Genomic DNA, 26,572 nt, shown 5'->3' on the forward strand with positions numbered 1-26,572 from the left:
GATATAATTGGAGATGTCACTTAACTTGACAAGGTTGCTTTTGCGTATACCCTGAATGGCAAAGTTAAATGCTAAAGCACTGTTTCAGAATAAATTACTTTGTTTACCGTCAGCATTTAAGTGTTTAAGGGAAGTAGGTATTTAAGTATGCATTGTAGGGAACTAGTCAATTCCTCTTGAAAGTTTCACAAGATTTTGTGGATATTATGTACTGCAAAAGGATGTTAGATTGTTCTTTTACCTTTTCCTATCCACTTCCCTTAAGGTTTGCATTCTGCAGCGCTACATTGTTTGAACCTGTAATACCCTTATACCTGGCATTGTTGTTAGTTTAGACCTCATTCATGTGCTTGGTATTAAGCAGTCAGGTAACATTCATTGCAGTGGAGAACTTTAGGAAACCGTATCTACATTTTGCACTGGCCTTCCTCTCACGTTTGATGTAAATAGCAGAAGGTAGAAGCTGTTAGTCAGCAAGACAGCAGTAAGACTATACCAGCTGCTGGTTCTTAGCTTGTAAACGTCTGAAACTGACCTCGCAACTCTAGAGTTTCAGCCCTTTTTATAACTGAAAGTGCACGACTAATTTTTCAAATTGCCGCTTTGACGTTACCCCTACTTATCATTTTCTCAGTCTAGATACTGGAAAATTTTGGCTATGGTGGATGGTGAAGTTCCTTCCTTTATCCTCCCCATCACATAAACTTATTATCATGAGCTTTAGGCATGTAAGCTCTATGTCCCTGTATGTTAAGGACCTACATTAAGTTCAGCTTGCATCCTGCTTTGTTTGTGTACAGGTATAACAATTGTATAGCTTGTGAGTTCTGAACAGGAATATTCTACCTGTTACTTGTGCCTTAACTACATAATGCAAAAGTAAGTGCCTAAAATTATTTTATTGATGATCCAATAAATTCACTGTAGATGGCAAAAATTTGGGTTGATAGATTCAGGTTCTTAACTTTGAGAATATGTGATCTGGCTGCTAAAAATATAAATAGAGAACATGTGGCTTGGAAGGAAGAAAAATGAGATGTTAAGTTGTATGCCAAGCGGCAGACAGGTTGAGGTCATCTAATAACCCTTTAATCTAATTACTGGTATCACTGTGGATGTGGTGTTAAAAAAAAACAAAAAACAAAAACCACCCACAGAAATTATTGTGAAGAATCTAGTTTTGCTATGAGATTCATCTAACAGAAGTTAGAAACAAAGCTGATGCATAAACTGGGGACACAAGTTCTTGCGAGCTAAACTTTTACCCAGACTTCTCTTCCCGTATCTATTATGCTACAGCTTATTTCTCATTCTTGCACAGAAAAATTCCTTTGCATTCATTCTTTCTTAATGGTCGTTGTTATCAATAAAAGCTGTTGTTCCTCTTAGTCCTTGTATGTATTCAAGGAGGAAGAAAAGGAGATTCTTCTAGCACTGTTGCCTTCAAAAGACTTTCAGCCTGGGAACACTTGCTGGCATCAGTGATATCTGTAGCAGTGGAACTTCCTCTGTGGGTATATTTGTCCTGAATATGTGGGTCGGTGTGAAAAGTCACTTTTGCAGCCAAAATCAGGGCAGGTAGACAGGTAAAGTTCTGCCTATGGGCGTGTTCAGAGTCTGAAATGTGGCAGGAAGTACTAGACACGTATGTGGTAAATTACATCCTTGCCATTTATAAACTCCATATTGAATTTTCTTGAATTTTGTTTTTGAAAATGCACTTGGGGTGAAACGCAGCGTCATGAAATATAATCATATGTACGTTGGGAGTTTTGTGAGTCCACGTGCACTTCAGTCTGTGAATTTGACTCTTACGGTGGCTGGGCTCCCTATCTGGACTTGAGCAACAAATGTGGTTTGTTGAGAGTGAACGTTTCAGTGTATTGTGTTTGTAAGTAACACTGAATTGTGTTTAAGTAACTGATCATTACTTGCTATTTTTAAGTTTTCAAAATGGTATTTTCTTCATTAACCGTAGGTGGTGCGTTTGTGTCAGAACCCAAAACTGGCATTGAAGAACAGCCCACCCTATATCCTAGATCTGCTACCTGATACCTACCAGCATCTACGAACAATTCTATCACGCTATGAGGGCAAGATGGAGACCCTAGGAGAAAATGAGTATTTCCGCGTGTTCATGGAGAACTTGATGAAGAAAACCAAGCAGACCATCAGCCTTTTCAAGGAAGGGAAGGAGCGGATGTATGAGGAGAACTCTCAGCCTAGGTAAAGGGGAGAAATGTTTTCAAATATTTAAGATATAGATTTGCTTTAGTGAACAAGGGCTTGAACAGATGTCTGCTGGTTGGTATGTTGTCTGTACATGAAAACAGACTTTGAAGAGACTTTAAGTGTAGAGTTTTAAGTAAACTATATGTGGGTATATTGAAATCTGAGAGCAGAATAAGTGTTCAGAGCTTGTATAGCCTTAGTTGTGTAGTTCAGGTGTGCTAGGTTAATATAAAGTCTGCTGTGAAAAGGTTTTGCAGTCCTTTGCATTCTCACATAGAGAATGCCTTGTGAGAGAGGATGATAAGGTTCAGAATGAAGTTTCTGGCAATTTTAGGAAACAGTAGAATATTTTATGTTACATAGCAAAACAGTCATCCAGACTAAAACTTGTTGTAATTGGTCTTTAGGCTTTACTGAACTTTTCCTTTTTCTGGAAACAGAAACTGTCTAGTATTTCCAGAGGTGGGGGGGGAAGTAACCTTGTTTTGTGGGAATAAAACATCTTATTAAAACTCCGTAAGTTTCATATATTGGAAACTTCATATTTAAGGTAGATCAGGGTGCCACAGTTGTGAACTCTTCTTTCATTTTGTTCAGAAGGCATAGCTGAGATCAAGGGACATCTTCAAGGTGAACAGCACTTACTAAAACGCATAGGTGGAGGTAGAAACTGCAATTGTATCTGAATAGAAGGCTGTCTGGAACAAAATAGCATGAATTTGATGAGCACTGTACTGTACCTGAAAAGGTGCTTCTTTCCTTCATCCAGCTTTAAGGAAAGGAGAACCAAGATGATTTAAGAGTAGAATAAAGCTCTGGAAAAGGTTAATCTTACATATTTGTCTAACTGGCAGCAGGTCTAACGGACAGAGATATACAAAGCATACATTTGTAACTTTAAAACTCATTTCAAGATTTTGGAGTAGGTGCTGAATTAAAAAAAAAAGAACACAGTGGAAAAAAAGTGAAAACCACCCAGTGGCTGAACGTAATTGCTCTGGGGAGAATACGTGGTTAACGCCCTGGCAACTACTTGCTTGAATTACTTGCGGGGGGTGGGGAAGTGCTGGTATATGTTTCTGGTATAATATTGAACTCTATTTAGCATATGCTGTAATATTGAACTCCAACAAAAGACTATGATAGTGGCTCCAGAAGGCATTGTTAATGGTGTTTTATTTTTCACCAACAGTGTTGAAGAATGAATTAAGAAATGGAGGTTTCTTTCTGGATTGTTGTTTAGCATCGTTTCTTTGTGAGATGATAAGACTTACTCTTAGAGTTTGTTTGAGACAGGGTTTGGGGAGTGTAAATATGGTACCTTCATGTGGTATACTTGCTTCTTTTAAAAGTTTAGTTGTCTGTATGAGGCCTTCAGGAATTGGGTTCAATGTAATGTGCAGACTCAAAAGATAGATGTAATATTATATCCGTGCCTGCCCCCCCCCCCCCCCCCCCCCCCCCCCCCGCCTTGGGAGAATGTGGTTACTACTATAGGCACAATTGGCTAGTTGCAGGTGCGAAGTGGGGTTTTCAGAAAGTGATATAGAAGATAATGGATGTAGCAAGTATGGGGAGAAAAGCGTTCATTAGCCTGGTATGTTTTGCAGATGAGGTGATACTTAATGGAAAATTGCATTTTTTTTTAGCCTTTACTCAGATCAAAATGAGCCACAGTATGAAAAGACCTTTTTACTGTGAATAAATTGATTAAACCGATTAAAATTAATATCTGGGTCTTCTGCTGGAACTGATCGTTTTCTTGTATCATCCTTTGAGATATTAACAACATGGATTATCATTCAAGACTGTGGGTGATTTTTACAGTGCAGTGGGTTGCTTTTAAAATATTTTTAAGTAGCATTTATCTTGATAATGTTTATTACATGGGAGCAACACAAAAAGAGTTGATGTTATTTTCTATAGCACTTGCTATTGCCTCCAGAAGTAGGCTAAAAGGGTATATGAAACCCTTTAGAATTTATCTGTGATATTTGTTCTGGTTAACTGTGCGTGTATTGTGATCTGTCCATCATGAATATGGAACATCTGATAAGTAAATGATAGCTATGTCAACCATAAGTTCAACATCTCATCTCCAGTCCCTTGTTTTTTCAGAGAGAAGCAAAGAGAAATAATTCCAGAGAGTTAATCATCCTAGTCTGTTTGTAGTCAAACTAATTGACAAAAGGGGGTGGGGGAAATCCAAATCAATAGATGTGAACTTCAGAAACAGGATTCCAGTAGAGGCTTGCTTTCTCACAGTGGTGATGGGAGTCTTTGGGGAATTGCTAATTGTACCATTTATGAATAAACAGCTTACCAGGGAAGCAACTGTGGTGAGACTTGTAAACATAAAGCATAAAAGCAGAATCACATCCTGGCTAGTCTCATTACATCTTCCTTTGCTTTTCACTCAGCCCAGGAAGCAGCAGTTATTGTTTTGTCGTAAAGGGGAAATATCAGACACCCTTTTCCTGGTGCTGGTAATGAGCATGGTAACTTTCTCAATTCTCTAATTTGTCATAGAAAAGAAAGAGGTTAGAGTAGTCAGTGCATATGATTCGTATACTAGTTCAAGAGATATCTGCACAAAGAATGGCAGTTTTGGTTCAGCTAGGGATTCTGTTAAATGCTGCACTTCCAGCGTGAGACTTCGTGATTGTGTGAGCTTTTGGAACCTGATCACTTTAAGTGCTATTTGTTTAATCTGAAATTTAGTTAAATGAATTTTTGCTATAAATGCACCATTTAGATTTAAAACTTATATAATAATTTAAGGTGAATAAACTTAAGAAATTTTCTCACCTTGTTAGGAGTTGAAGAAAAATAGTAATTTTTTTTCTTTTGTAAGAATTAATGAATTCAAACATTCAAAGTGTGGGAGAAGCTTTCTGGAAGATTGTCCGCAGCCTGTAAAGCAAACAACTATAACCTGAATCTGGTATTCACTGGAAATGTACTCATGGCAGTGTGTGTGTATATGTATGTATATATAAAAAAATCTGTTTTGCTCTTGATCTCACGCAAGTTTGTGGCTAACGTTAGTCTGCAGTGTTTTGAAAACATGCCTTTAAAAATCTAATCTGGTGTACTGAATAATCGTTTTGTCTTGACTTTTTCTGACTTTTTTTCCCTGTTGTCCTTGAAGCTTCTTTCTTCCTGTCTTCCAGATTTAGCATTCGTTTTGTTTCCTGTTGTGTATGCTCTTATTTTCCTCCCCCAAATGTCTCTTGATGTAGAGCAAATGCACTATTTTGACATTTGCATAACTAGTGTGAAAGCTGTGCAGGTGTTTGCTACCAGCAAACAAACCAGTAATTAGAAATGCCTGAAGTCTCTCTTAGATTGTAGGATCAGAATTGTCTTCATCACTTGAGCATCAGCCTTCTATTTTTATTATTTCTAAATTGCTCTTTGTGTATTTCCTCTCAAACTTTTTAGAGATTCTCCAGCGTGTTCCTCCAAGGTGGACTAAGGCAGAATCGGAGCACAGCTGCGGAGAGCACCATGTCTTGTAGCTGCTTGAGCTGCTTTGAGAGTTCGTAATAGCTGCAAGATGCGTGTCATCTAGTGTTGAGTGGTTTGGTACAGCGTTGTGTATGTGTTTAGAGTAGACTGTGTGGGAGTATAATATGGATGCTATTTAGTGTTTGCTGTGAGGCAGGCAGTTTAAAATCCAGTAGTACAAAATAAGATTGCAGTTGCATATTGAACATTTAAAGGTGTGTTTGTGAAGAGAACACACACCATGATGTATTCTCTGACTTTCAAACGAAAGTAGAGGAGCAGAGGTGCTGCGAACAGGGTTAGAAAAGGCTTGTGTGAACACTCGCTGTGCTTACGGATGTGGGTGTTTGTTTGTTCCTTCAGTTTTAAACTAGTTGCAGTCAGAGCTGTTAAAAGTGAATGCAGCTCTCCTGTGTCATACCTTAACCGTCAGCCTGCTGAAAGTATCCTCCTGTTGTGGCTAACGCCACAGTTAGTGTGATGTCCAATGCTATGAACACTGAATGGCTTCCTTTCTTTTCTTAGGACTGTAACGGCTGTTTTGTCTCTGTAACACTGTGGTTTTGATGTATAGTCATTCAGATGAAATTGTTACTCTCTTGCATAAACTCATGCTGCAATTTTTGTGAAGAGAACTCATTTTATTAGGAGAGCTTTAAAGATGCTATTTAAATTCTGCTTTAGCTCACTCCCATATCTGTTTAAAAACTAATGCTGTTGAGGGTGCTTTTAAAGCTCTGTATGCACTTCCTGACTAGTAAGTACATGCAGTAACTTCTAGCTACTGTTTAAAGACTGAGTTTTAGCAAGTAGATCAGATTCAACTTGGTGACTCCTGAGTAGGTGTGGGTTTTTTAGTGAAGATACTATATTGCGCCTCTGAGTTTTGACAGCTTAGGAGCTTATTTGGGTTGTCCATGCTAATAGGTAGGTTGGTCTCTAAAAACAAATTATATATTTGGGGATCTGGTAAAATAAAACAGTAACATCTGCAGGCTTTGATATTGGAATCAAATAGTATTTCAAGAGTTAATCATTCCGGATATTTTGTCATATGCTTGCAGTAAGGTAAAGGTAAGTCATTCAATAATTGGTTGGCTGTGCTGCAGTAATTAGCAGGTATTCTTGAGGCTACACACATTTCCAAAGCTGTTGGTTCCTATTCTTTATAGATTCACAGTGCTTTCTAATGCAAAAGGCATTTTAAGACTTGTCACTTGGAGTTTTAAAACCAAAACAAAAAAACACTCAAAGGTGAAGTTTGTAGCCTACATAGCTGAAACAGTGCAATAAAAGAACTTCTGCAGAGGGTACTTAGCAGGCCTATATGCAAAGGAGAAAGGTACACCTGTTTAGCACTGAGTAGCCTGCTGTGCTGCCTACAGTGCTAAATATGTGACTTCTCTGACCCTGTAAATATTGTGAATTTCTTGAGTTTACTTTTTAACTAGTGATAACAAAAACTGGTTAAACATACTTTTTTTTTTTTCCTGCAATGTGGTGGTTCCATTGATTGATAGTGCCATTAATGCTAATGCCACAACTGCTCTGGACATGCTGAACTTGCCTAAGCTCTTGATTACAGTTTAATTTAGAGGCTCAGTGGTTATGTTGGAATATTTTTTTGTTTCTATTGCAGAAAGCTTTTACTTCTCCAGACCTCTTACTTGCACAGAGGAGCTGTCATTCATCAGCTTTCCCCACTACGTAAATTACTTATTGCGGCAGCTTTTTTGCAGTTGTCTAAATAGATTATGCTTCATATGGCAGGACAAAAAGATAGCTTGCTGATCAGTAGACAGGGATAGGAATTGTCTGTTACTTGGGAAAGGATGAATTAGGCTGAAGAGTCCATTTTTCACTAATGAATCAAGTTTACTGATTGTGTTAAAAGTCTATTATGAGGGAAAATTCAGAAAATTAATTTTCTAAATAAAATCAGACAACTGCAAACGTTTCCACACTAGAATGCAGTTATGTAAGCTGGAGGGTGGGGGTTAGGTGAAAGGCTGAGGAGAAGTAATTACGCAGGATGTGGACTAAATGTTTAAGAAACAGCACAAGTTATTTTCTAGTTGAGCTTGCATACTTTGGAAAACAAACTGTTAACAAACCTGGTTAACAAAACTAACATATCTGTAGAGGAGAAAATGGGGTTAGGCAGGGAATATCATAAACCCTCTCCATGTAACATGGAGTTGCAAAAAAGGTTTGGGAAGCTAGTCCATATTTAACTGTTGTCTTTCTGACAATAGCCTTATGGGATGCTGGCTCAGCAGGATTTCATATTCTCCTCTAGCTCCAAAGTGAAGACTTACTAATTTACACAGGAAAAAGCTACTAATATTTAATGTCTACTGGAAATGACCGTGCATATCTCTAAAGGGAAGGAAATGCATGAAGAATGACTTGGGAAAAAAAAAGTTGGATTTTAAAGAGGAAAAAGTAGGAAAACACTTCTACTAAGCCATGAACCAGAAAAGCTCTCTGGGGGGAAGAGGGGGTTAGTGCCCTAACCTCATATTTTAGAGTGCTTGCACACACTCTTGTCCAGTGAAAAAGAGATAGTATAAAATGTGGAACTCAAATGGTGCATGGTGTGTGAGTCCTCTTTCTGTCACTTCCTTCTAATACAGCTAAGACTTTTTTTTTTAACAAAACCCACTAGTGTGAAGTCTACATCTGCATTTAAATTAGAACATCTTAAAGAAAAGAACAGGCTCCAACACTGCCCACAAGAAAGGTTTCCTTGCCAGGCTCCAGCATATGAACACTAACTAACTGCTTATTACCCAAGAAGAAATTCATTATCATTTAAATGTTGTTGGAGAGAGGAATGTGAATTATTTCTTTTTAATTTGGCTTTAAATTGCTGGTTTAGATGATAGTTGTGGAACTTAAGTAACACTTAGCATAACTGGCATAAGCTTGCACTTATTTTAGTTTCCTTTCTGTCAAAAATTGGACCACTGTCTTGAAAATCAATTTATGGACAAATGTAAGCTTTCAGATTATTGCATAATAAGGAAGTAAGATTTTTATTCTTCTTTGCTCTCAAAGCCTATAAAATTGTAGAGTTTTATGGAAGACTAACTGTGGACTTGATGTTGTGGATGGAAGTGCAAGCAAGTTATGTAGTTTGTAGTAATTATCACTTGAAATGTGGATAGATTTCTCGATGCTGGCAAAAACGTGTTACTGCTACTTGGCAACCGTATCATGTTTCTTGGGTGCTTGGCTTGTGTATTAAGGGCCAAGATGCCATGTTTTGGTTTTGTGTTGATTTGAAGAAGTCTGCGGTATGGCCCTTTCAGCCAGAAAACCGATTGTGTTTTGCTGCGTGAAAGCTTTTCTGAACTATAAGATAGTGTTGAAAAAAACCTCATCTTGCTAGAAGGTACTGAACAAAATTAGGCCAGCTGCTTCCCAACAGTTTGAGGCAATACCTTCTGTGGTGTTAGTTTGTGAACTTACTGGGTTTGCCCTGTTTCCATCTCTGGAAGGTGTATCAGATGGCACTCAGTTATGTGCAACCCACAGCTGGCTCAGGTAATGTGACTCACTGGCTGCTACCCACCTGTAGAAAGGACTGTAAAATTACTGTAGAGGATAAGTTGGTCATGGTAAGTGAGTACGGTGTGAGGGAAAAATGGAGATCTCTTGCCAAACTACTCAGCAGGTGAGCTACGGGCTGGGCAAGTACTGCTGTTAGCTGCAATCCTAGAGTCTGAAGCTTGAGAAGCAAACATATGCTGGAGTTTTATGTTGTACTGGAGTATGTATGTTGCAAAATATCTTGGGTTTAGTATTTTGACAGGATGTGAGTTGGGAATGAAGCAATAGAGCTTACAGACCCTTCTGCCAAGGAATCCCCCAGTGGCGTCATGATACCCAAGACAGTTTTGAGGTAGCTGAAGATCAAGCATGAGATACAGAGTATTCCTTGATTTGGAAACTTTTGTGCTTTGTTTTTCCCTTTAGCTGTAGCAGGTAGTCCCCGAAATATAAATTTGGACTCCAGTGCAGACAGCCCAAATGTACGTATAATGTGTAGTGTTGTTCTGAGCAGTAAGTTTTGCTCTGTAGTCCCTTGAATCTGGTAAAATAATTAATCTGTTAGCTAGGTGAGAGGTTATCCTTTATCTTGTCAATCCTCTGAGTATCTGTTGAGCTCTTTAAAGACCATTAATCACATCAAATGAATTATTCTCTTTAAGTGCTTTCTATAATATTTAAGTCCAGAAGAATAAGTGGATTTTTAGCCTCTTAATGTTGAAAGAAATCTAGCTTGTTAAAAATATAACACTAGTATTTGTGCCGAGAATAAGTTGTCCAGATCCTTTAAAGGTCAGTAGGTTGGTACTTCTGGTCAGCACACTGGACTGTTGTCCTTTCTGTTTCAGATCAGTCACATCCATTTGCATAACAATACGAGTATGCCAAAGTTTTCTGGTCATTTGTGGCCTGCAGTGTATTTTGCGTGACACTTTAAATTGATTGGCATGCTCTACTCACAGAACTCAAGGTATTTAAATATGTATATGTTAGTTGAAAAGTGCCAGGATTCAGAAAACTGTAAGGAAACATGTATGTTTCGTGTAATATTTCTGTCCTGTAATATCTAAAGCACTGATAAAGGAATTAGCCTATAGAATTTCTTGCTTCTTTAAAGCTACAACTGGTACCATTTAAAAAATTCAGAATGGAAAGAAATACTGCATGCAGAGAATGCCTTTCACTAGTTAACTATTGCATTTTTGGCCGTAGACATAGTTAATTGGTAAAAAAGGGGGAGGGAGTAGAGGGGAAGCTTCATAGCAGTCGCAACTGTTGTACACAGATTTGTTGCAGATATTAAACAGGGTAAGAAAGAGTCTAAAGTAGTGGTTGCAGTCATTTCTGATTTGGCTTCATGGGGGCCAGCTCAGGTGCAATGTCTTACAAACGTGGCAGTTTAGCTTCCAGATGCAGTTAGATGGGTGTTCTATGCATGAGCTGACATCCTTAGCCAGGCGTGCTGGCGCCCACGGAATCCACTGATGCAGACCAGCTCCTCCACAGAGGAGGCAATAAATAGTGCTACCCTGCATTCAGGTTATTTGAGCCTGCTCTTGAGAGTATGTAATGGAACTGGGATTAGACCTAGAATGGACAGAAATATCTAGTCCTGTGGTTTATGTGTTCCCATCCCCATTTTGCTGTTTTAGTAAGTGAAGTCTTGAAGTTGCAGAATTAACCAGCTGGTTTTATAGCCCTACAAAGAATGAAACAGTGAAGCCTGTAGTTCTTTAAATGGAAAAGTGTGTTTGGAGCCGAATCTCGTATTAACAAGAGGTGATAAACATGTTAGGTGTTTGTTTCCTTTTTTCCAAAGGGTGCCAGGATGAGCTAGTCTACAAAATCAATGTAACATAGCTGATGCTGTAAAATTCTATAGTACAAGCAATTAATTTGCTGATTCTAAAAGGTCTGGTTTGCTGTTAGTCTGCTCTATCGGTTGTCCTGTGGAAATACTGTAAATGTTACAGAGCAGTGGCGCAGCATAACTTTGTAAGGTGACTTCTGTTGAACCAGTAATAGTTAAATGGAATTTCATTCACTTCCTGTGTTGCAAGTTTTTTTGAAAGTAGTTCCGCTGTTTCTATTTTTAAAACTGATTACTGCGTGTAGAGGACTCTGAAGCTGTCTCAGAGTTATAAAAGACATCTTGGGATCACCTCAAGCATTTCCACTTACTGCTTATATGCATAGGCTGGAGTTTTAAGTTAACATGAAGAGCACGCAGAAAACTTCTTGCTGGTGTGGTAGTACGATATAAGATACAGTTGTTCTTTCTGGAACCAGGCGCAGCAACCTATCTGCTGAAATTGGGTCTAACTGCTCATGTCTGGTGCATAGTTTGTAACATCTGAAAAGCATGTGTTATATGATAATCTCACACCTTTGTGGTTTCTAAAAGATGCGTTTTACTTGTTGGAGACTCGTTAAAAGAGCTGATTTTTTTTTTTTAAGCTCTTAACTCTTCAAAATACCAAATTGTAAGATGTAAAGCAGTTACAGGAAGAAATAATGTTTGGCTGTTTGCAGGACTCAAGAACTGTGGGGTTGGTTTGGTTTTCTTTCTTAAGTACTGGAGCTTGCATTTACCTGGAGTGGATGCTAACCCTGTCACCTAAACATAATCTGGTGGTAAGTGTGTAATTCCAAAGTAAGCCCAGAAGTGAGAGGGTAGGAAACTAGTATTTCCTTAGTTATTATTTCTTGCAGTGGTACTTAGTAAGTGGATAGTATTCTGCAATAATGAGCACGTGATAAGGAATTAGAAATTCCCTAGCTGTAATTCTAGCTTCTAGCACTTTCGCTTTCTGTCCTTCAGCTGCCTCACCTGTAAAATGAGGTAAAAACCTTTTTTGGGCATTTTTGCGTCAAAATTTAATATGATCTCATATTCAGAAGAATGTCAAAGCCCTGAAGGAAGTCTTATCCATCAGTAGGGTTGTTGAGGTGTGATTTACAGAAAAGCAAGCATTAATTGCTCAACTAGTGAAATAATTATGGTGTGCTTGTGACTCTGCATGTCATAAACTTACATAGAGAGCCACTGGAAACATAAGACTGTGATACCACAGAAGCTGTTTTGGACTGTGAGTTGTTTAAAAAAAAATGCAAGCTTTCAGCAGTAGCAGTGAATAATAGTGCAGCGATTAGAGTGTGTTTTCCCTCAGTTTAACTGAGCAATCATCTAATTTCCAAGCCACGAATTTGTAATTCTTTCACCAAATGAACACAGAACTTCTGAAGAAAGGAAGTGGTGCATCTGAGTTGTCCTGGGTGAACGTGTTAATTCTGCAGTTCTGTGAGGACAGAAGCAATCAGAAACTGCGTCATCTGTTCTAGGAGCTTTCAGTCAATGAGTTTAGTGCTAAGGTGTCAGACACTCCCACATCCTCTGTAATGCTTTTTCTCTTAATCTTCCATTAGAATAAATGGTATAAATATAATAATAAAAGGTATACTTTAAAAAAAATGCTCTGTAGTCATTCCTCCAGTGTACCGAGATTGCATTTCTTGTTCTGAGCTGCATTTTTGGGTCATGCCCCTTCAAAGAGTCAAGTTGACATGTAGAGAGAGCCTTCTCTTGAGTTTTGAATAGGCTGGTTTTACAGTAACTTAGGTCCTCTGATTTGAATTCTTTTTACCATCTTGAATCTTCATTGTGGACATGTAATTTTAGCCAGTTTGGCACTGATTTTATGAAATGAGGCATTTTCTCAAAAGTGTGTTGAAATGAAGTCAGTTGAGTCGTGTTCAGCTTAATTTTGTTTTGGGGCCAAGGCGGAGGTGTGGCTGTGTTTGTCTTAGCTTCCCGTGAAGAATCTTTGTTAAATGCAGCTTATTCTTAGTGAGGCTGAACATTATTTGTGAAAACCCAGTGTTCACAAGTGTAACTGAAGTCAGTGCGAGTGCAAATACAAAAATCCCTTTGAAAGTTCGGTCGTATATAAGAAATATGCACAATAACTTCAGAGAAGTGATGCATTTTGTAGTTGGTTGTCTTGTGTTACAGCTCTTAATTCCTCTGCACAGTGGTGTTTGTAGCATGCTTTCAACAGAACGAGCTTTACAGACGTGACACTATGTGCATGTCAAATTATGGCATGTGAGCACAACATTGTGACTAAATCATCCAGTGGAGCAGTCTCCTTGCTATGTGTGAGGAACAAAATTATACTATGTCGGTTAGCTGCGAAGTAGTTGAGAAATACTGGAAGAAAATGAAAAAATTCTAGCTGGCAGTGGCAGAAATGGTAGTACTACGTTAACATTGCCTTGAGGTAAGAAAGGCATTTTATTCATGAAGTGCATTAGGTGCTCTATGACTTTGTAACATGAACTAATTTAACTAATCATGTCGACGTAGCTGAAAGAGGCAATGCTCTGATTAAAACCATCCTCTGCCGTTAATGATTTTGCAAGACTGAGCCTATGTGGTGGAAAAACGCTTTTGTCCAGCAAACAGGAAACTGGAAAAGAAAAATCTGCTACAGGTCTGGGGGAGGCAACAGCACCAGAAGACCCAGCTGGGGGCTGGCCCGTGGAGGGGCTGCAGCGAAGAACTGTGGTGCAAATGGAAGTGCCTGCTCGACCTTTTGACTTCCGCTAAGATGCGTGGAGCAAAAAACAGTCATGAAGCAGGAAGGAAGTAGCACAACCACAGCGGAGGGGGCACGGAGGAGGGAGGAAGAAGGAACATGCCTATTCAGCTTGCAGAGCTGCCAGCAGGCCTGGCTTGGCCTTGGGGAGCCGGCTGATAAATACGCACTGGGTAACTGAAGAAACAGTCTTGCTTCATGCTGGTTTTTGTTCCCCAAAACAGTTGCTTGAGACCTGCATCTTTAGAGCCCTCTCAGTGTCAAGGTAGCGCAATTTTATAGGCGAGTGTAATTGCAGCTAAACAGGCTCTGGTGATGTTTCTGGGTTGTTAAAGAAACGGTTCTCTGTTAATGTTGCGTGTATGGAAGGAATAATACCTCCACGCTAGAACTTCAAATGTTTCTTAGTAAAATATTTGGTTACTGTATAGAGTGGAAAAATGTTTGGCTTTCTAAGCTTTCACTTTTGACGTCGTTGATTATCTAACAATAATAAGCTGAATACTTTGCACGTATGTGTGAAAGCCCTTGCAGGAACATGAAATCCTACCTAAACTGTAGCTGTTGCTCTGTCTCTGGATGTAACCACTGAACAGAAACATGCTGTAGTTCTTCGTTTGAAGCTCGTACAGGTGTTGCCTTCAGTTCAGTTGCAAACAGTGAGGAGAACCAACTGACGTGGCCTGCGGTCCCTGGGTAACGTTTTCAGAAGTGCTTATATGACAGGTGTTTAAATTTCACTGACTGTCAATGGGATTTAGGTGCCTAAGTCAGTGATTCCCAGACTGCGGTTGGCATACCTCTGGTGCAACTCTTGGTAACCATATTTGTGTTCATTACTGTGTTTAGCTAAAAGTTTGAAAGAGCACCATCATAGTCTATAAGAAACATGGAAGACTGCTGGAGGTCTGTGGCCAAAAATGTTTGGGAATCTCTGGTCTAAGTCACTTAAGTATTCTTTGAAAATATTACCCTTTTTCTGGGAGAACACTTGCTTCTGTTTAGTTCAAGCAATGGAGTTGAGGACAGTTGCTGATGTTACTAAAAATAAAATACAATCATAATCACAAAACTTTGATATGCCAATAAAAAATGTTCGCTGTAATTGCAAGCATTTATTTGGTCTGTATTAATTTACAGATGTGTAACTTGGCTTGTCAAAATAAAGGAGTGCACTCTTGAACGAAAATGTTTGTCCTTCTAGCACAGGATTGGTAACTAGTTGCTGTATGTAAAAGCTAGTTACTAACAAAATATTCTCCAATTTGCTGCTTTTTATGTTCATTTCCTGTGTTTTTCCTGTTATTTACCTAAGATATAGCTGAATATTTGTAAAAAATGATGATAACCTTAAGAATTGAAAATGTTCAAGTATTAGAAACTTTTTGGAAACAGAGTCCCTCAATGTGTGTGTGTGTAAAATCATTTGTTTATCCATCCTTAAGCCTGCGGAAGTTCTTACTTCTCTTGCTGAAATGATGTGCTCAGCTGAGTGCAAGCACTTCCTGAAACTCAGCTAAGGGCGAAGGTTCTTAAGCAGAAGTGATAAGCAACTGGACACGGGACTATACCTTGTCTTCTTAGTGTTAACTGTTGCTTTGTTTAAACCATGCACTTGTTCACTTAGCTTCTTGTTCGAGGGTCAGAAATGCATTAGTGTGCTTGCCTGATCATACCCATATTTTCATACTGTGCTGGGCAGCAATAGGAGAGTATATGCCCGAAATGACTTTCCTTCCATCTACCAAATACTGCCTACATTAGTGTCAAGCATGCTTAGAATTTTTTCACAAAAAGGACATGATTTTTCAAGTGTTAAGAGTGCTAGCAAGTTAGTGCTAGCTTGTGCCATATACCTAAACAGCTTTAGGATTGCTAACTTTGTAGTCACTTGGCATTAATGCATTGCTGTGAGATGCCACTTTACCTGCTAAGATTGCACACAAATATTGCATGCTAACCCTTCAAGGAAAAGTTTCAGAATTTAATTCTTACCAATTACTTCCCTGTTAGTGTAACAAAATAATTAGCAGTTTTTGCTCAAGCTTCCATTTTTATAAAATTAGTAAAAACAAATACCATCTCTCTTTTGCTTGAGTTGTAGATGGATTAAATGATTCATAATAGCATGGTGTTTGCTTTTTTCCTCGCACTGCTATGAACTGTCATCTTTTTTGTCATTTTATGGAAGTGAGGACTTTCAGAAGACGGCTTGGGGAACAAGCTCTGCAGCTAGAACCTCTGATTTGCAATTTTTCTAGTGTTTGTCAGCCAAAGGCATTGCAGGGACATGGTGGGAACCTACCCTTGGGAGGGAGGGAGGGAGCGAGCTGTGGTGTGAATTTACAGTTAAATCATCATCTCTGTAGGATTAGCCAGTGGCTGTGCCTCAGAATCTGAGCCTTCCCCTGGTAAATGCAAAGTTGCTTATCTGCTACTGGAAAGAGGAATACACAACTTTGCATTACTTAACATTACACCAGGGTGGGGAGATGCACAAACAGATACTACTGATAAGGTAACAGCCTGGTTTTATACTGCTGCAGCTTCTTTGTGTATCCATACATCTAGGTCCTGAGCCACTGATCTTCGTAAGTGTGATTGTGATCACATAGGAAGCCATTACTTTGCTGTTCTGATACAGTTTAGTTTTTCCTACACACAGGATCCTGTATAGTTTTTTTAAGACATGCTGTATAAACCTTCCTAAAAGCAGAAGATCAGGAATTACAGTAGCACTCCAAAGGTATAACAAAACTGCAAAAGCAAGGTGACTGGAAATTGTGATACACTAGTAAGACAAGGGGACTTTCTGACAGCCCCTCTCTGTGGAGGCCAGTTAGCTGACAAAGAGTGGTGAACAACAAAACTTTTCAGTCTGTGTTTATAGAATCAACCCACCAAATCTTATAGCTGCTTTAAAATACATATACTTCAAATGTGTAACGCATCTAGTAGAAAGCTGCTGAATGGAGCAGCCTACAGAAGAGCATCTGGGTGGTTTTACTTACGTTAATCTTGAGCATCTGCTGTTATCGGACATGTATGAAATGACAAAAACCAGAATCCCTTGCTGTATAGCTGGCACCTTCTATAAACACTTGGAGCAGCCTTCATTGCTGAGACACAAATTAAAATGTAGTTGAATAAGTAAGGGTAGGAGAGGAGAACCACTGTCAAAGAAGATCTATAGTTTTGAGTCCTGTATACCTTCTGGTCTACCCAGACTGCATCATAGCATGGAGAAAGGGCTCATGTGGAACTGAGTAAATGGTAGAATATATGTCAAGCAAAGTAGGTTAATTCCAGTTGAGTTTAGACTCTATGAAAGTATGATATGGAGCTAAAAGACCTAAGCCTAAACGTCCAGGGAATTTTTGCAGGCAGTTCCGCAATCAGGCAGATTAACAGGGTAAGTACTTCAGCTAGGAATAGGATGTCTGGAGCACGTGGTATCTGAAAAATGTCCAAGATTAAGTAAATTGGAACCAATCCAACCAGAATCCTAAAAATTGGTGAAAGGCTGAAACATGGGGGGAGCATAGTTTGCTGCCAAACACAGCTGTCTTCAGGGAGATGGCACACTACAATAGTAGCATGCTTAGTGAGAGAGCTTAGAAAACAAGGCATTAAGAAAGTACTACATGACTGGGGATGCTTCTAGAATGGTTCAGTATTTTGCAGTGTGCAAAATAACTTGTTGCTCAGTGTTATAACTGAGTCTGTGCAATGCCTTGGTGGTTGATGCAGTCTTCTGACCGGCTCCAGTCTGTTGGACGTAACTTAGAAGTTGTCCTTTCCCACATGATACTAGTTCCTTCTTTTACCTTCAAGCATGTGACGTCGGGGTGAAAAAAAGCCTCTGGCCTGGAAATATCCCTGTCTCTTTTCAGGAACTCCGTTTTCCTAGCATCTGGAGAAGGTAATGGAGTGGAGGAGAAGAGACTGATCCTTTATTGGGATAAAGGAATGAGAGAAAGAGGTGCCACTAGTGAATAGATTTTTTTTTCCATCTATGAGTAGAAGATGACTTCTCTAGTGTGTAATAGTGCTATTGTTTGACTCCTAAGTAGGAAGATTGTTATTTTGGTATTCCTGTACTGCTACAGGCACTGATGCTTTGAGGTACCCAAGCCAGCTCTATTTCTGCATAGCACAGTTACAACGTAAAGCTTACCTCCTTAATGTAGTTGCTAAGACTACAAGGAGGGAAGAAGCAGTCCTGGGCTGCAGTTTATACTGCTGGAATTTGATGCCAATCCAATGCTAGTTTCTTGTGAAGCATGTAACCCAAAATGCTCCCAGTGCTGCTGTGTCCTCTCTGCTAGGCTGTAGTCCTCCTGTCTTCTATTTCTGGAAGTCTTTTGCACATTGACTAAATCCGAAGCAGAGAATATCTCTTCTCAGCTTCTCCAATGTTCCCTCTCCAGTTTAGAAAAGGTCATACCCCGATGGACTAGAGCACGCCTGATATATTAATGTCATCAGACAGAGAAGGGACTTGGGGTACCAGTTTGTAATTCAAACTGGATAATTACTCAACACAATATGGTTGAGCGCCCTGACCATCAAGGTTTTGTGTGTAAGTTATTACCATTTTAGAAAAAACCTGCAGGTGTTTTGACCTTTCCTTGGGACCTGGGCCTGTTGTTATCAGTTAGATGTTCTCTGAGCAAATCTATTGTGTTGGGACCCTCTGGAGACTTCGAAAGACATTCAGCTTACATGGTCCAAGGGAGCTAGCAGTTTTATGTGCTCTCATAAGGAATTTTCAGACCCAGGAGCAAAGGAGTCTGATGAGGTTTTGGCTCCAATTCTGCTGTTACTTAATAGGTAAGGTCTGAATATTGGTTTTGGATATTTTCTGTGAATGTATTTCCTTGGAGGGGTTTGCCTTGGCAATAACCTGCCCACCTCAAAGAGGTTATGCAAAGTTAGTCATTGTGGAAAATGTCTTGACAAACACAGACCTTGCTGATGAGTACTGTGTGATGGATGTGTTCTGAATGCTGGGTAAATACTTGAAAGGCAGTCCCAAATAAGAGAAATTTTCTAGGCTGGGATACTTCTTGAATTGCAATAGGTACTATTTCTGTTTTGTTCAGAGTGCTAAACCACGTCTGTCTTTTCTAAAAGCAACATTTGTTTTTGTGGTTCTTTGTAGGCGTAACCTGACAAAGTTATCTCTGATATTCAGCCATATGCTGGCAGAACTCAAAGGTATTTTCCCAAGCGGCCTTTTCCAGGGAGACACCTTCCGGATCACCAAGGCAGATGCTGCAGAATTTTGGAGAAAGGCTTTTGGTGAAAAGTAAGTTTCTAACTATGCTTAAAAATAGAGATGTGGGAACAAATTGCACACAGCACTGTATTTTTAAAAATTCTGTTTTGCGGTTCAGAAAGGTCTTTGTCAGGTTAAAATGAAAGATGGGAGAGACCTACTAGTCATTTGGTCCGCTCTCTGGGGTGAGATACAGGATTGTTCCTACATTATATTTCCCAGTTCTTTGTCCTGTCTTGTTTTAAATGTGTCAAGTGGTGGGTCTTTCCCCACTTTCCTAGGAGACTCTTGTACTGTCACAGAGTTTCCCGTGATTATTCAGTTTAAATTTTCCTCTCCTTAATTTAATTCCTTAACTTGTAAGCAAGCTTCATGAACTATGCAAAATAATCTGCTTTCTTCTTCCAAAGGTTACCATGCCCCCAATATTAGTTGTCCTCTAGCTAAGCCATTATATTAAATTCTTTTCATCTTCCCTCCAATTAGTCTTTCCAATCACTTAGTCACCTTTCTTCTGGCTTCTCTGAACATTTGTCAGTTTGCATAATGGCTTTGTTAAGATAGAATGAAGGAGAAAGTGAAGTGCAATGTATATTTGCGTGCAAACTGTTGAAATGTCAGTTTTAATTTTTGTATCTAATAAAACGCTGACTAAATGAACTGTAGAGGTGTCCACAGCAATGTTTGAGGATTAAAGTTAATGGAATTGGGTACTGCTTTCTAACTAAGGAAACTAAGGTACTTCACTTAAAGAGTTTAATTAGTAGCTGTCAGAACAAAAAGCAATAATATATTTACTCATGAATAACACAGTTGTCTGAAGCTAGGCATGCTCCTTCTATATTTCTATTCCACTTGATATTTTAAAAGAAGAAAAATATTCTTTTAAACAGGAGCCTCTGTTTTGGCTTCTGATTATCTGACTTTTCCAGTTAATCCCTCTTTAGAGAATTGTTTGCAGCTTTTTTTTTTTTTAACTGTCTAGACCTCTACTAAAAGACTTACTGTTAACTCCTTCTCTACCAGCTGCAACATTATGAAATTCTTGTCAAGTAATGGTGTTGTATACAGCCCAGGGTACATACAAGCGTTGACATGACAGGACTGCAGAAAAAGGGAAAGGAGAAAGCAGAGCTGGACTTCAGATTCCAAAATTTTGCATATGCAGAGAAAATTGTCTAAAGTTCATTTGGCTGCTGATGTCCTGCAGTACCAAGAAATCCTGTGCTTGCATAACATGAATAAATCTCTTGTGGCTAATTTTGATTTTCCTCTCTTCCATTATCATGAGGTGCATACTCACAAAAAAAAAAAAGTATAAGGTATGTACATGGTGGTGGTCTTCAGACATATCACATTTACAGATGGCTTGGTTTTCCCCAGGACTATCGTTCCTTGGAAAAGCTTCCGTCAGGCCTTGCATGAAGTGCATCCAATCAGTTCAGGGCTGGAAGCCATGGCCCTGAAGTCAACGATTGACTTGACGTGCAATGACTACATTTCAGTATTTGAATTTGATATCTTCACACGACTTTTTCAGGTAGGAATTGAGGAACGTGAATCACTTGAAATGTGTCTCAGTGCTTCAGGTTAGACTCTTTTCCCAGGGCAAACTATATTTTACATGCTAAAAAGACATTATTTATGCTGTAAGGGATTTGGTTGTCTTGCCCTTCATCCCCTAAACAGCTCTAGTAATACTTAGGACCCTATAGTGCAGTAAAGGTGTGTGATACTTCTGGTCGTAGAAGACAAAACTGTATAAATATATACTGCAACTGTAAGGCACATTCAGTATCCTCCCATGAATCAGTTTTTCCCTTTCAAAGGTCACTTTTAGACTGAAGTTCTGACACAACTTCTGTAAACCAGGAAATGTGAAACTTAGTTTATCAGTCTGTCTTTCCTTGTCCTTTTCTTTCTTGTCAGATTTATTTTCAGGGGTTGGGGGGGTGGTGTTCAGGATGGAGCACAAGCATGGAAATTTGGGCTTCTAGCCTTTGAATTGACACAGCCAGGATATTGTGGACATGTCTGTGTTCTGTGCACAAGAAATATCTATATTACTGAAGTGATACTAATCGTAGGTAAAATTCTAACCCACAGTCTTTAATAGTGCTAAATTAAAAAACACAGCTTCTGATGGTGCAATTGGGTATTTACAAGAACAAACACTTACTTCTTTGGCTCTGACTTGCCTTTTCCCATGTGATAGGGTGGGTTGTAATTAAGATATGTCTAGATGAAAAATTCCCATGTTCGGTGTTGCAATGTAGCTGATCTCATTCAGTACTTTTTCCAACTATAGTACATAAAGAGCAAGTTAAGAGTTGCTGCAGTTTCCAAGAGATGCAAAGTTCTTAGGGAGAGCTAATATCTTCTTTTAGACAAGTTGAGAAATTTGGAAAAATTGGATGAGATTTAGACACCCAAGCCCTTCTCAGGATTGAGAGCTTCCAAACAGTTGTTATGACTTTTTGTGCATCATTTTAAGGAATATTTAACATGTATGTGCTGGTTTAGTTATTCAAATCTTAGACTAGCCAGTAATCCTTGCCACACCCAAGTGAGGTTAAGTGGTTAAGGAATAGTCACAAGCATCTTACACACAGTGAAACTGAGACAGAGCAGGGAGATCACTTTCCTGAGGCCGTATAGGAAGTTGGTGTTAGAGATCAGACTAGTCATGGTTTCTGGTCCTGTGCATAATCTTTTTAAACTCCTGTCTTTATCCCTGTCTCAGGAATGAGTCATTTTCTCTGCAGAAGCAGCACAAATCGGTAGCTATTCTTGAGCTGTCTTTTTGTGACCTCAGTGACTTCTTCCTTGGCATTTATTAAAGGAGTTCTGATTAAGGTCTGTCTGAGGTGATGTTTTTATCACCGATGAGAGAAACTCAAATGCTAAGGCTGCTGCATGAGAATGTAGGGTTTAGTTCCTTTACTGGATTTATGGTGGGATAAGAAACCTGCTTCTTTAACTGAAGAACTGATCCCTTCGATTAAGGAATATTGTATGTGTTGATACTTTTTAGAAGTGCTTGGTTAATATATTTCTTTGTTGTTTCTATAGCCATGGTCCTCTTTGCTCAGGAACTGGAATAGCCTAGCGGTGACTCATCCAGGTTATATGGCATTCCTAACGTATGATGAGGTGAAAGCCCGGCTTCAGAAATTCATTCACAAACCTGGCAGGTTAGTGCTTGGCAGCAGTGGCTTTTTTGATCGTTCTTGCTAACATCGCTGATTACTGCACTGACTGAGGAGATAGGTTTTATTTTGTCTTTGTCCTCCTTCCTCAGAAATTTAAACTGTGAAAAACCGTAGCTTGCCCTGTATTTGAAGATTATCCTCCGTGTGGTGACTTACCTTCTGCCCACCCCCACAAGTGTCAGTCACAACAGCTCCCTCAGGCATGAGCAGAACAAAGAGGCAGACACTGCCAGAGTGAGCCTAAATGGTGGGCTGTTTAGGACCATGAATAAGGGAATGTATCTATAGGTCCCATAACTTTCTGATGTATATGCATAAAACCAGCAGAGCTGAGCAGATTGCAGCCCCCAGAAGCAGTGTGTACATTTGAAGCCCACTTCAGACAGACAAGGCAGCTGACCAGTATTTGCTCTGGCAGAAATCAACATGGTAGGCAGAGTAGGCTGCAAGGTAATGCTGCAGGCTGGGCAGACTTCAGAGGCTGTGAGGAGCAACATGTGCTTCTGGGGAGGCTGTGGACCTGAGCAGTTTTGGGCTACCTAATGTCCTGGGTAGAACTTGGCCCAATGCAACAGGGCTAACAGATTTCTCTTTATGCAGGAAGGGCCAAATGTTCATTTCTGGAGGTTGTTACTATGCTGTTAGTTCTGTGCTGGTTTTAAAAATGGAAACCTTGTGTAGTCTTTTTGTTGGTTTTGTTGTTTGTTGGGGTTTTTAAGGTTAATTCGAAACAAATGATTTTAATGATGCTAACTTTTCTTGCTCTGGATTCTGGGTTTAATTTCACCTGGAGGCCAGTGCTTGGATGCTTTTCTCACTTCGTATCCGATTGCAAGGTTCTCCTTTGATCTGCCTGGGGGTAAACTGAGGAAAGCTGGTATAAATCATCAAGTTATTCCTACTAGTTTTTATTTGCTGACTTGAGATAACCAGACCAAGACTGCCTACTTGACATTTAATCTTTTCTGTCTGTTCCAGTCCAAACTGAAGTTTCTTTTCCTTTCTGTGTTTTTAGTTATATTTTCCGATTGAGTTGTACACGACTCGGTCAGTGGGCCATTGGCTATGTCACTGCAGATGGGAACATTCTTCAGACAATCCCCCACAACAAACCTCTTTTTCAAGCACTGATTGATGGCTTCAGGGAAGGCTTGTAAGTAACTTAATCAAAATTAAGGTTTTTGCCCTTTTTCACTGTGAGTTTGTTTTATAAATCTTAACCCTGTGGTGAGGTGTTAAAGTCAGTTGAATGGTAAAACATACCCTCTGGGTTCATCACACAGTATCTACTTCACAGGAGAGGCAGCATGTTGCAGAGGTCAAGCAATCACTATTGACATCACTGAGCCCCTTTTGGGCATCTCAGCTCTTCCTTTTTATTTAGACCTTGATTCAGCAAAACAGTTCAATCATGTGAATAGTCCCATTGATGTCAGTGGAATAATTCATATGCTTAACTGTTTTGGCACTCGAGAATACTCAGACAGCTATCTTTTGTGCTGGAGAGCTGTACTGTCCTTTGCAATAGCAGACAATAAGTGTGCGTCAGTGTTTTCCTTGTCATAGATTCATTTCCAGTCGAGTCCTTAATTTGAGCCACCACAACTGATATTATGGCATCAGTTTTCTTAGTCTGGATATTACAGTTTCACTATAGGATGATTTAAGAAGAGTAGTCTGGGACCATAACATCCTGTTTAAAATAAAAATTGCTGCCGAGAAGGAAGACAAGCTTCTTTTTATTTTTAAGAATGACATGTTTGGTTTTTGTCCGATAGTAAAATTCTTCCAAAACTTCTTTTGAATTCAGAATACCTTGAATTCCCACCCCTCACTTCTCACCCCCATTCTTTCTTTCCTCCACCATCCCCAAAAGAAATGTTATATGTGTGTTCGTGTGTGTGTGTATGTATGCGTGTGTGTATATGCACATATATAGAGAGAGATCTTTTTTTTCCCCAACTGCTTACAGTTATTTATTTCCCGATGGCCGGAATCAGAATCCTGACTTGACTGGCTTGTGTGAGCCCACACCTCAGGACCACATTAAAGTTACACAGGTGAGCAAAGTATTCTATCGCATCAAACTCGATTGTTTTCTTCCTAATTTCTAGCGTTCTTAGCTGTTTATACAGTTCTGTCATACTTGGTATCCCCAAGGCTTGTTTTTAAGGCTGATGTATTGTATTTTACAGGAGTTGCAGAAATCTTTGAATGGTAGGAATGGGCAGAGGAGATTGCAAAGGTTAGGTAGAGCTTTATACAGGGCTGACAGATTTTAGGATTTTTTTTTTAGAATATTCTGCCAAATATTCATTCTTTTGTGCCATCCAGCATGTCTTGAGCCCTGCTTTCCTAGGCTGCTGTTGGGACACTTAAGCGAAAATCTGAGATAACTTGAAGCCCACTTTTTTCAGAGCTTGACAGATGTATCTAGTACATAAAATTATGGTGAAATCTTTGCAGACTTCTGTTCTCCTTTGCACTGTGTTCTTGTGTTTGGAATTTATTTTTTTTTCCTGCAAATCTTGTGTTGGGTTTCTTGTAGCTATGACTAATCATGCTTGTTATTTTACAGTATCAACCATGTCTGTCTATCTTTCCCCAAGGAACAATATGAATTGTATTGCGAGATGGGCTCCACGTTTCAGCTGTGTAAAATATGTGCTGAAAACGACAAGGATGTGAAGATTGAACCATGTGGCCATCTGATGTGCACGTCCTGTCTCACTGCATGGCAGGTGAGGCATTGCCTTTTGTTACTCTCTCTGAGTGAAGCTGGTTGCTCTTTTACAGAACCAGTATATTCTCTTCTCAAAACTGTTCAGTTTACTTCAGGTATGGAGATAAAATAGCATAACTGAGGACATAAGTTCAGTAATATCAGTGCATTAGTGCCAGCTTCACCAGCACAGGGAGAAGCTGGTTAGATGCCTGATCTCTTAATCTAGGAATAGGCAAGAAGTACGAGGACTTGCTAAAAAGCTGTTTTTCTACTTCAGAGGGAAAATAGTCCCCATAATTGTAGCACAGTTTGCCTTTCTGTCTTCCTCTCAGTTGAAAGGTACCTGCCAAAAGGCAGGTTTAAACCTCTTTGTATATTAACTATGTGTTTAATTTCTGCATCATAGTGGCTGTTGTAACAGATTTCTTCTCTTCCCTAAAGGAATCAGAAGGCCAGGGTTGTCCTTTTTGCCGCTGTGAAATCAAAGGCACGGAGCCAATTGTAGTAGACCCATTCGACCCCCGAGGAGGAGGAGGATTATCACGGCAAGGGGCAGAAGGAACCCCCTCACCCAATTATGACGATGATGATGACGACAGAGCTGATGATTCCCTCTTCATGATGAAAGAACTCGCTGGTACCAAAGTAAGGTCACCAGAGTGTGTGCTAGTAGGTGTGACAGTATGTACAAAGACTGTATGTTCTCCATCAGTTTTCTGTGGTCGTAGTGATTTGTGCATGTGAGGGTTGTCAGACCTTATAACAGGAAAGATTTTGCTCAGTATGGAAAATGTGGATTTAGGTTCAGTTTTGTCAGTTCAGTTTACACTGTCAGTTCTATTAAGCAACGGTGATCACACTTTGAAATCTTTGATCTTTTGTGGGTTGTCTTGAAAGAATCCTTAGAAGGGTGAAAAGGCTGGCTTGACCTACTGGAATGTAAGATCTAGGTTTATAACACTTCTCTGCACGCTTAGCAATGCTGCTTTTGATTTATTAGCCATAGTTCACCCATATCAGCAAAAATTCATCCGTTTTCCCCAGTGATGAATACAGCCAGCCAGATACAGTCTTCCCAAGGTCCTAATGACTAACTGGGTAGAGGGCAGGCTATTTTGCTGAGGAAGTCAATTTGACTGTCATCTTTTTATATGATGTCTGATAAATTTGTATAATAAAGGTGTGATAACTCTCTGCCATTAGTGCTACTTCCTGCCAAGAGATGTATACAAGACAGGCATTCTTTATGGATCCCTGCATGTTTTTTCTAAGAGCTCGTTGCCGCTCTTGCACATCTCCACTTAGCATTGTTTTACTGCATAGGGAAGTGGGTTTGAATTTGGCTAATTTTGAATCGTTGAATTCACTAAAATAAGCTGCCTTTCCTGGTCGGAAAGAATCCTCTACACTGGTTTACCTATGGTCATATTTCTCTTTAGCTTCCACACTGTGAAACAGT

General features: G+C 39.5%; 1 protein-coding gene across 2 annotated transcripts in view; it reads left to right on the forward strand.

Moving 5' to 3' along the window:
• The window catches only part of CBL (Cbl proto-oncogene), a 42,239-nt gene that overhangs the window by 6,057 nt on the left and 9,610 nt on the right, over positions 1-26,572 (forward strand). For both annotated transcript variants that reach the window (XM_050910916.1, XM_050910917.1), the window contains exons 2-9: positions 1,979-2,226; positions 19,060-19,206; positions 20,560-20,716; positions 22,249-22,370; positions 23,404-23,541; positions 24,361-24,448; positions 24,998-25,129; positions 25,555-25,758. In XM_050910916.1, coding sequence (XP_050766873.1) covers positions 1,979-2,226; positions 19,060-19,206; positions 20,560-20,716; positions 22,249-22,370; positions 23,404-23,541; positions 24,361-24,448; positions 24,998-25,129; positions 25,555-25,758 — 1,236 coding nt within the window. The remainder of the gene's footprint in view (positions 1-1,978; positions 2,227-19,059; positions 19,207-20,559; positions 20,717-22,248; positions 22,371-23,403; positions 23,542-24,360; positions 24,449-24,997; positions 25,130-25,554; positions 25,759-26,572) is intronic.

Source organism: Gymnogyps californianus, chromosome 25, assembly GCF_018139145.2.
Source record: "Gymnogyps californianus isolate 813 chromosome 25, ASM1813914v2, whole genome shotgun sequence".
NCBI classification, from domain to species: domain Eukaryota; kingdom Metazoa; phylum Chordata; class Aves; order Accipitriformes; family Cathartidae; genus Gymnogyps; species Gymnogyps californianus.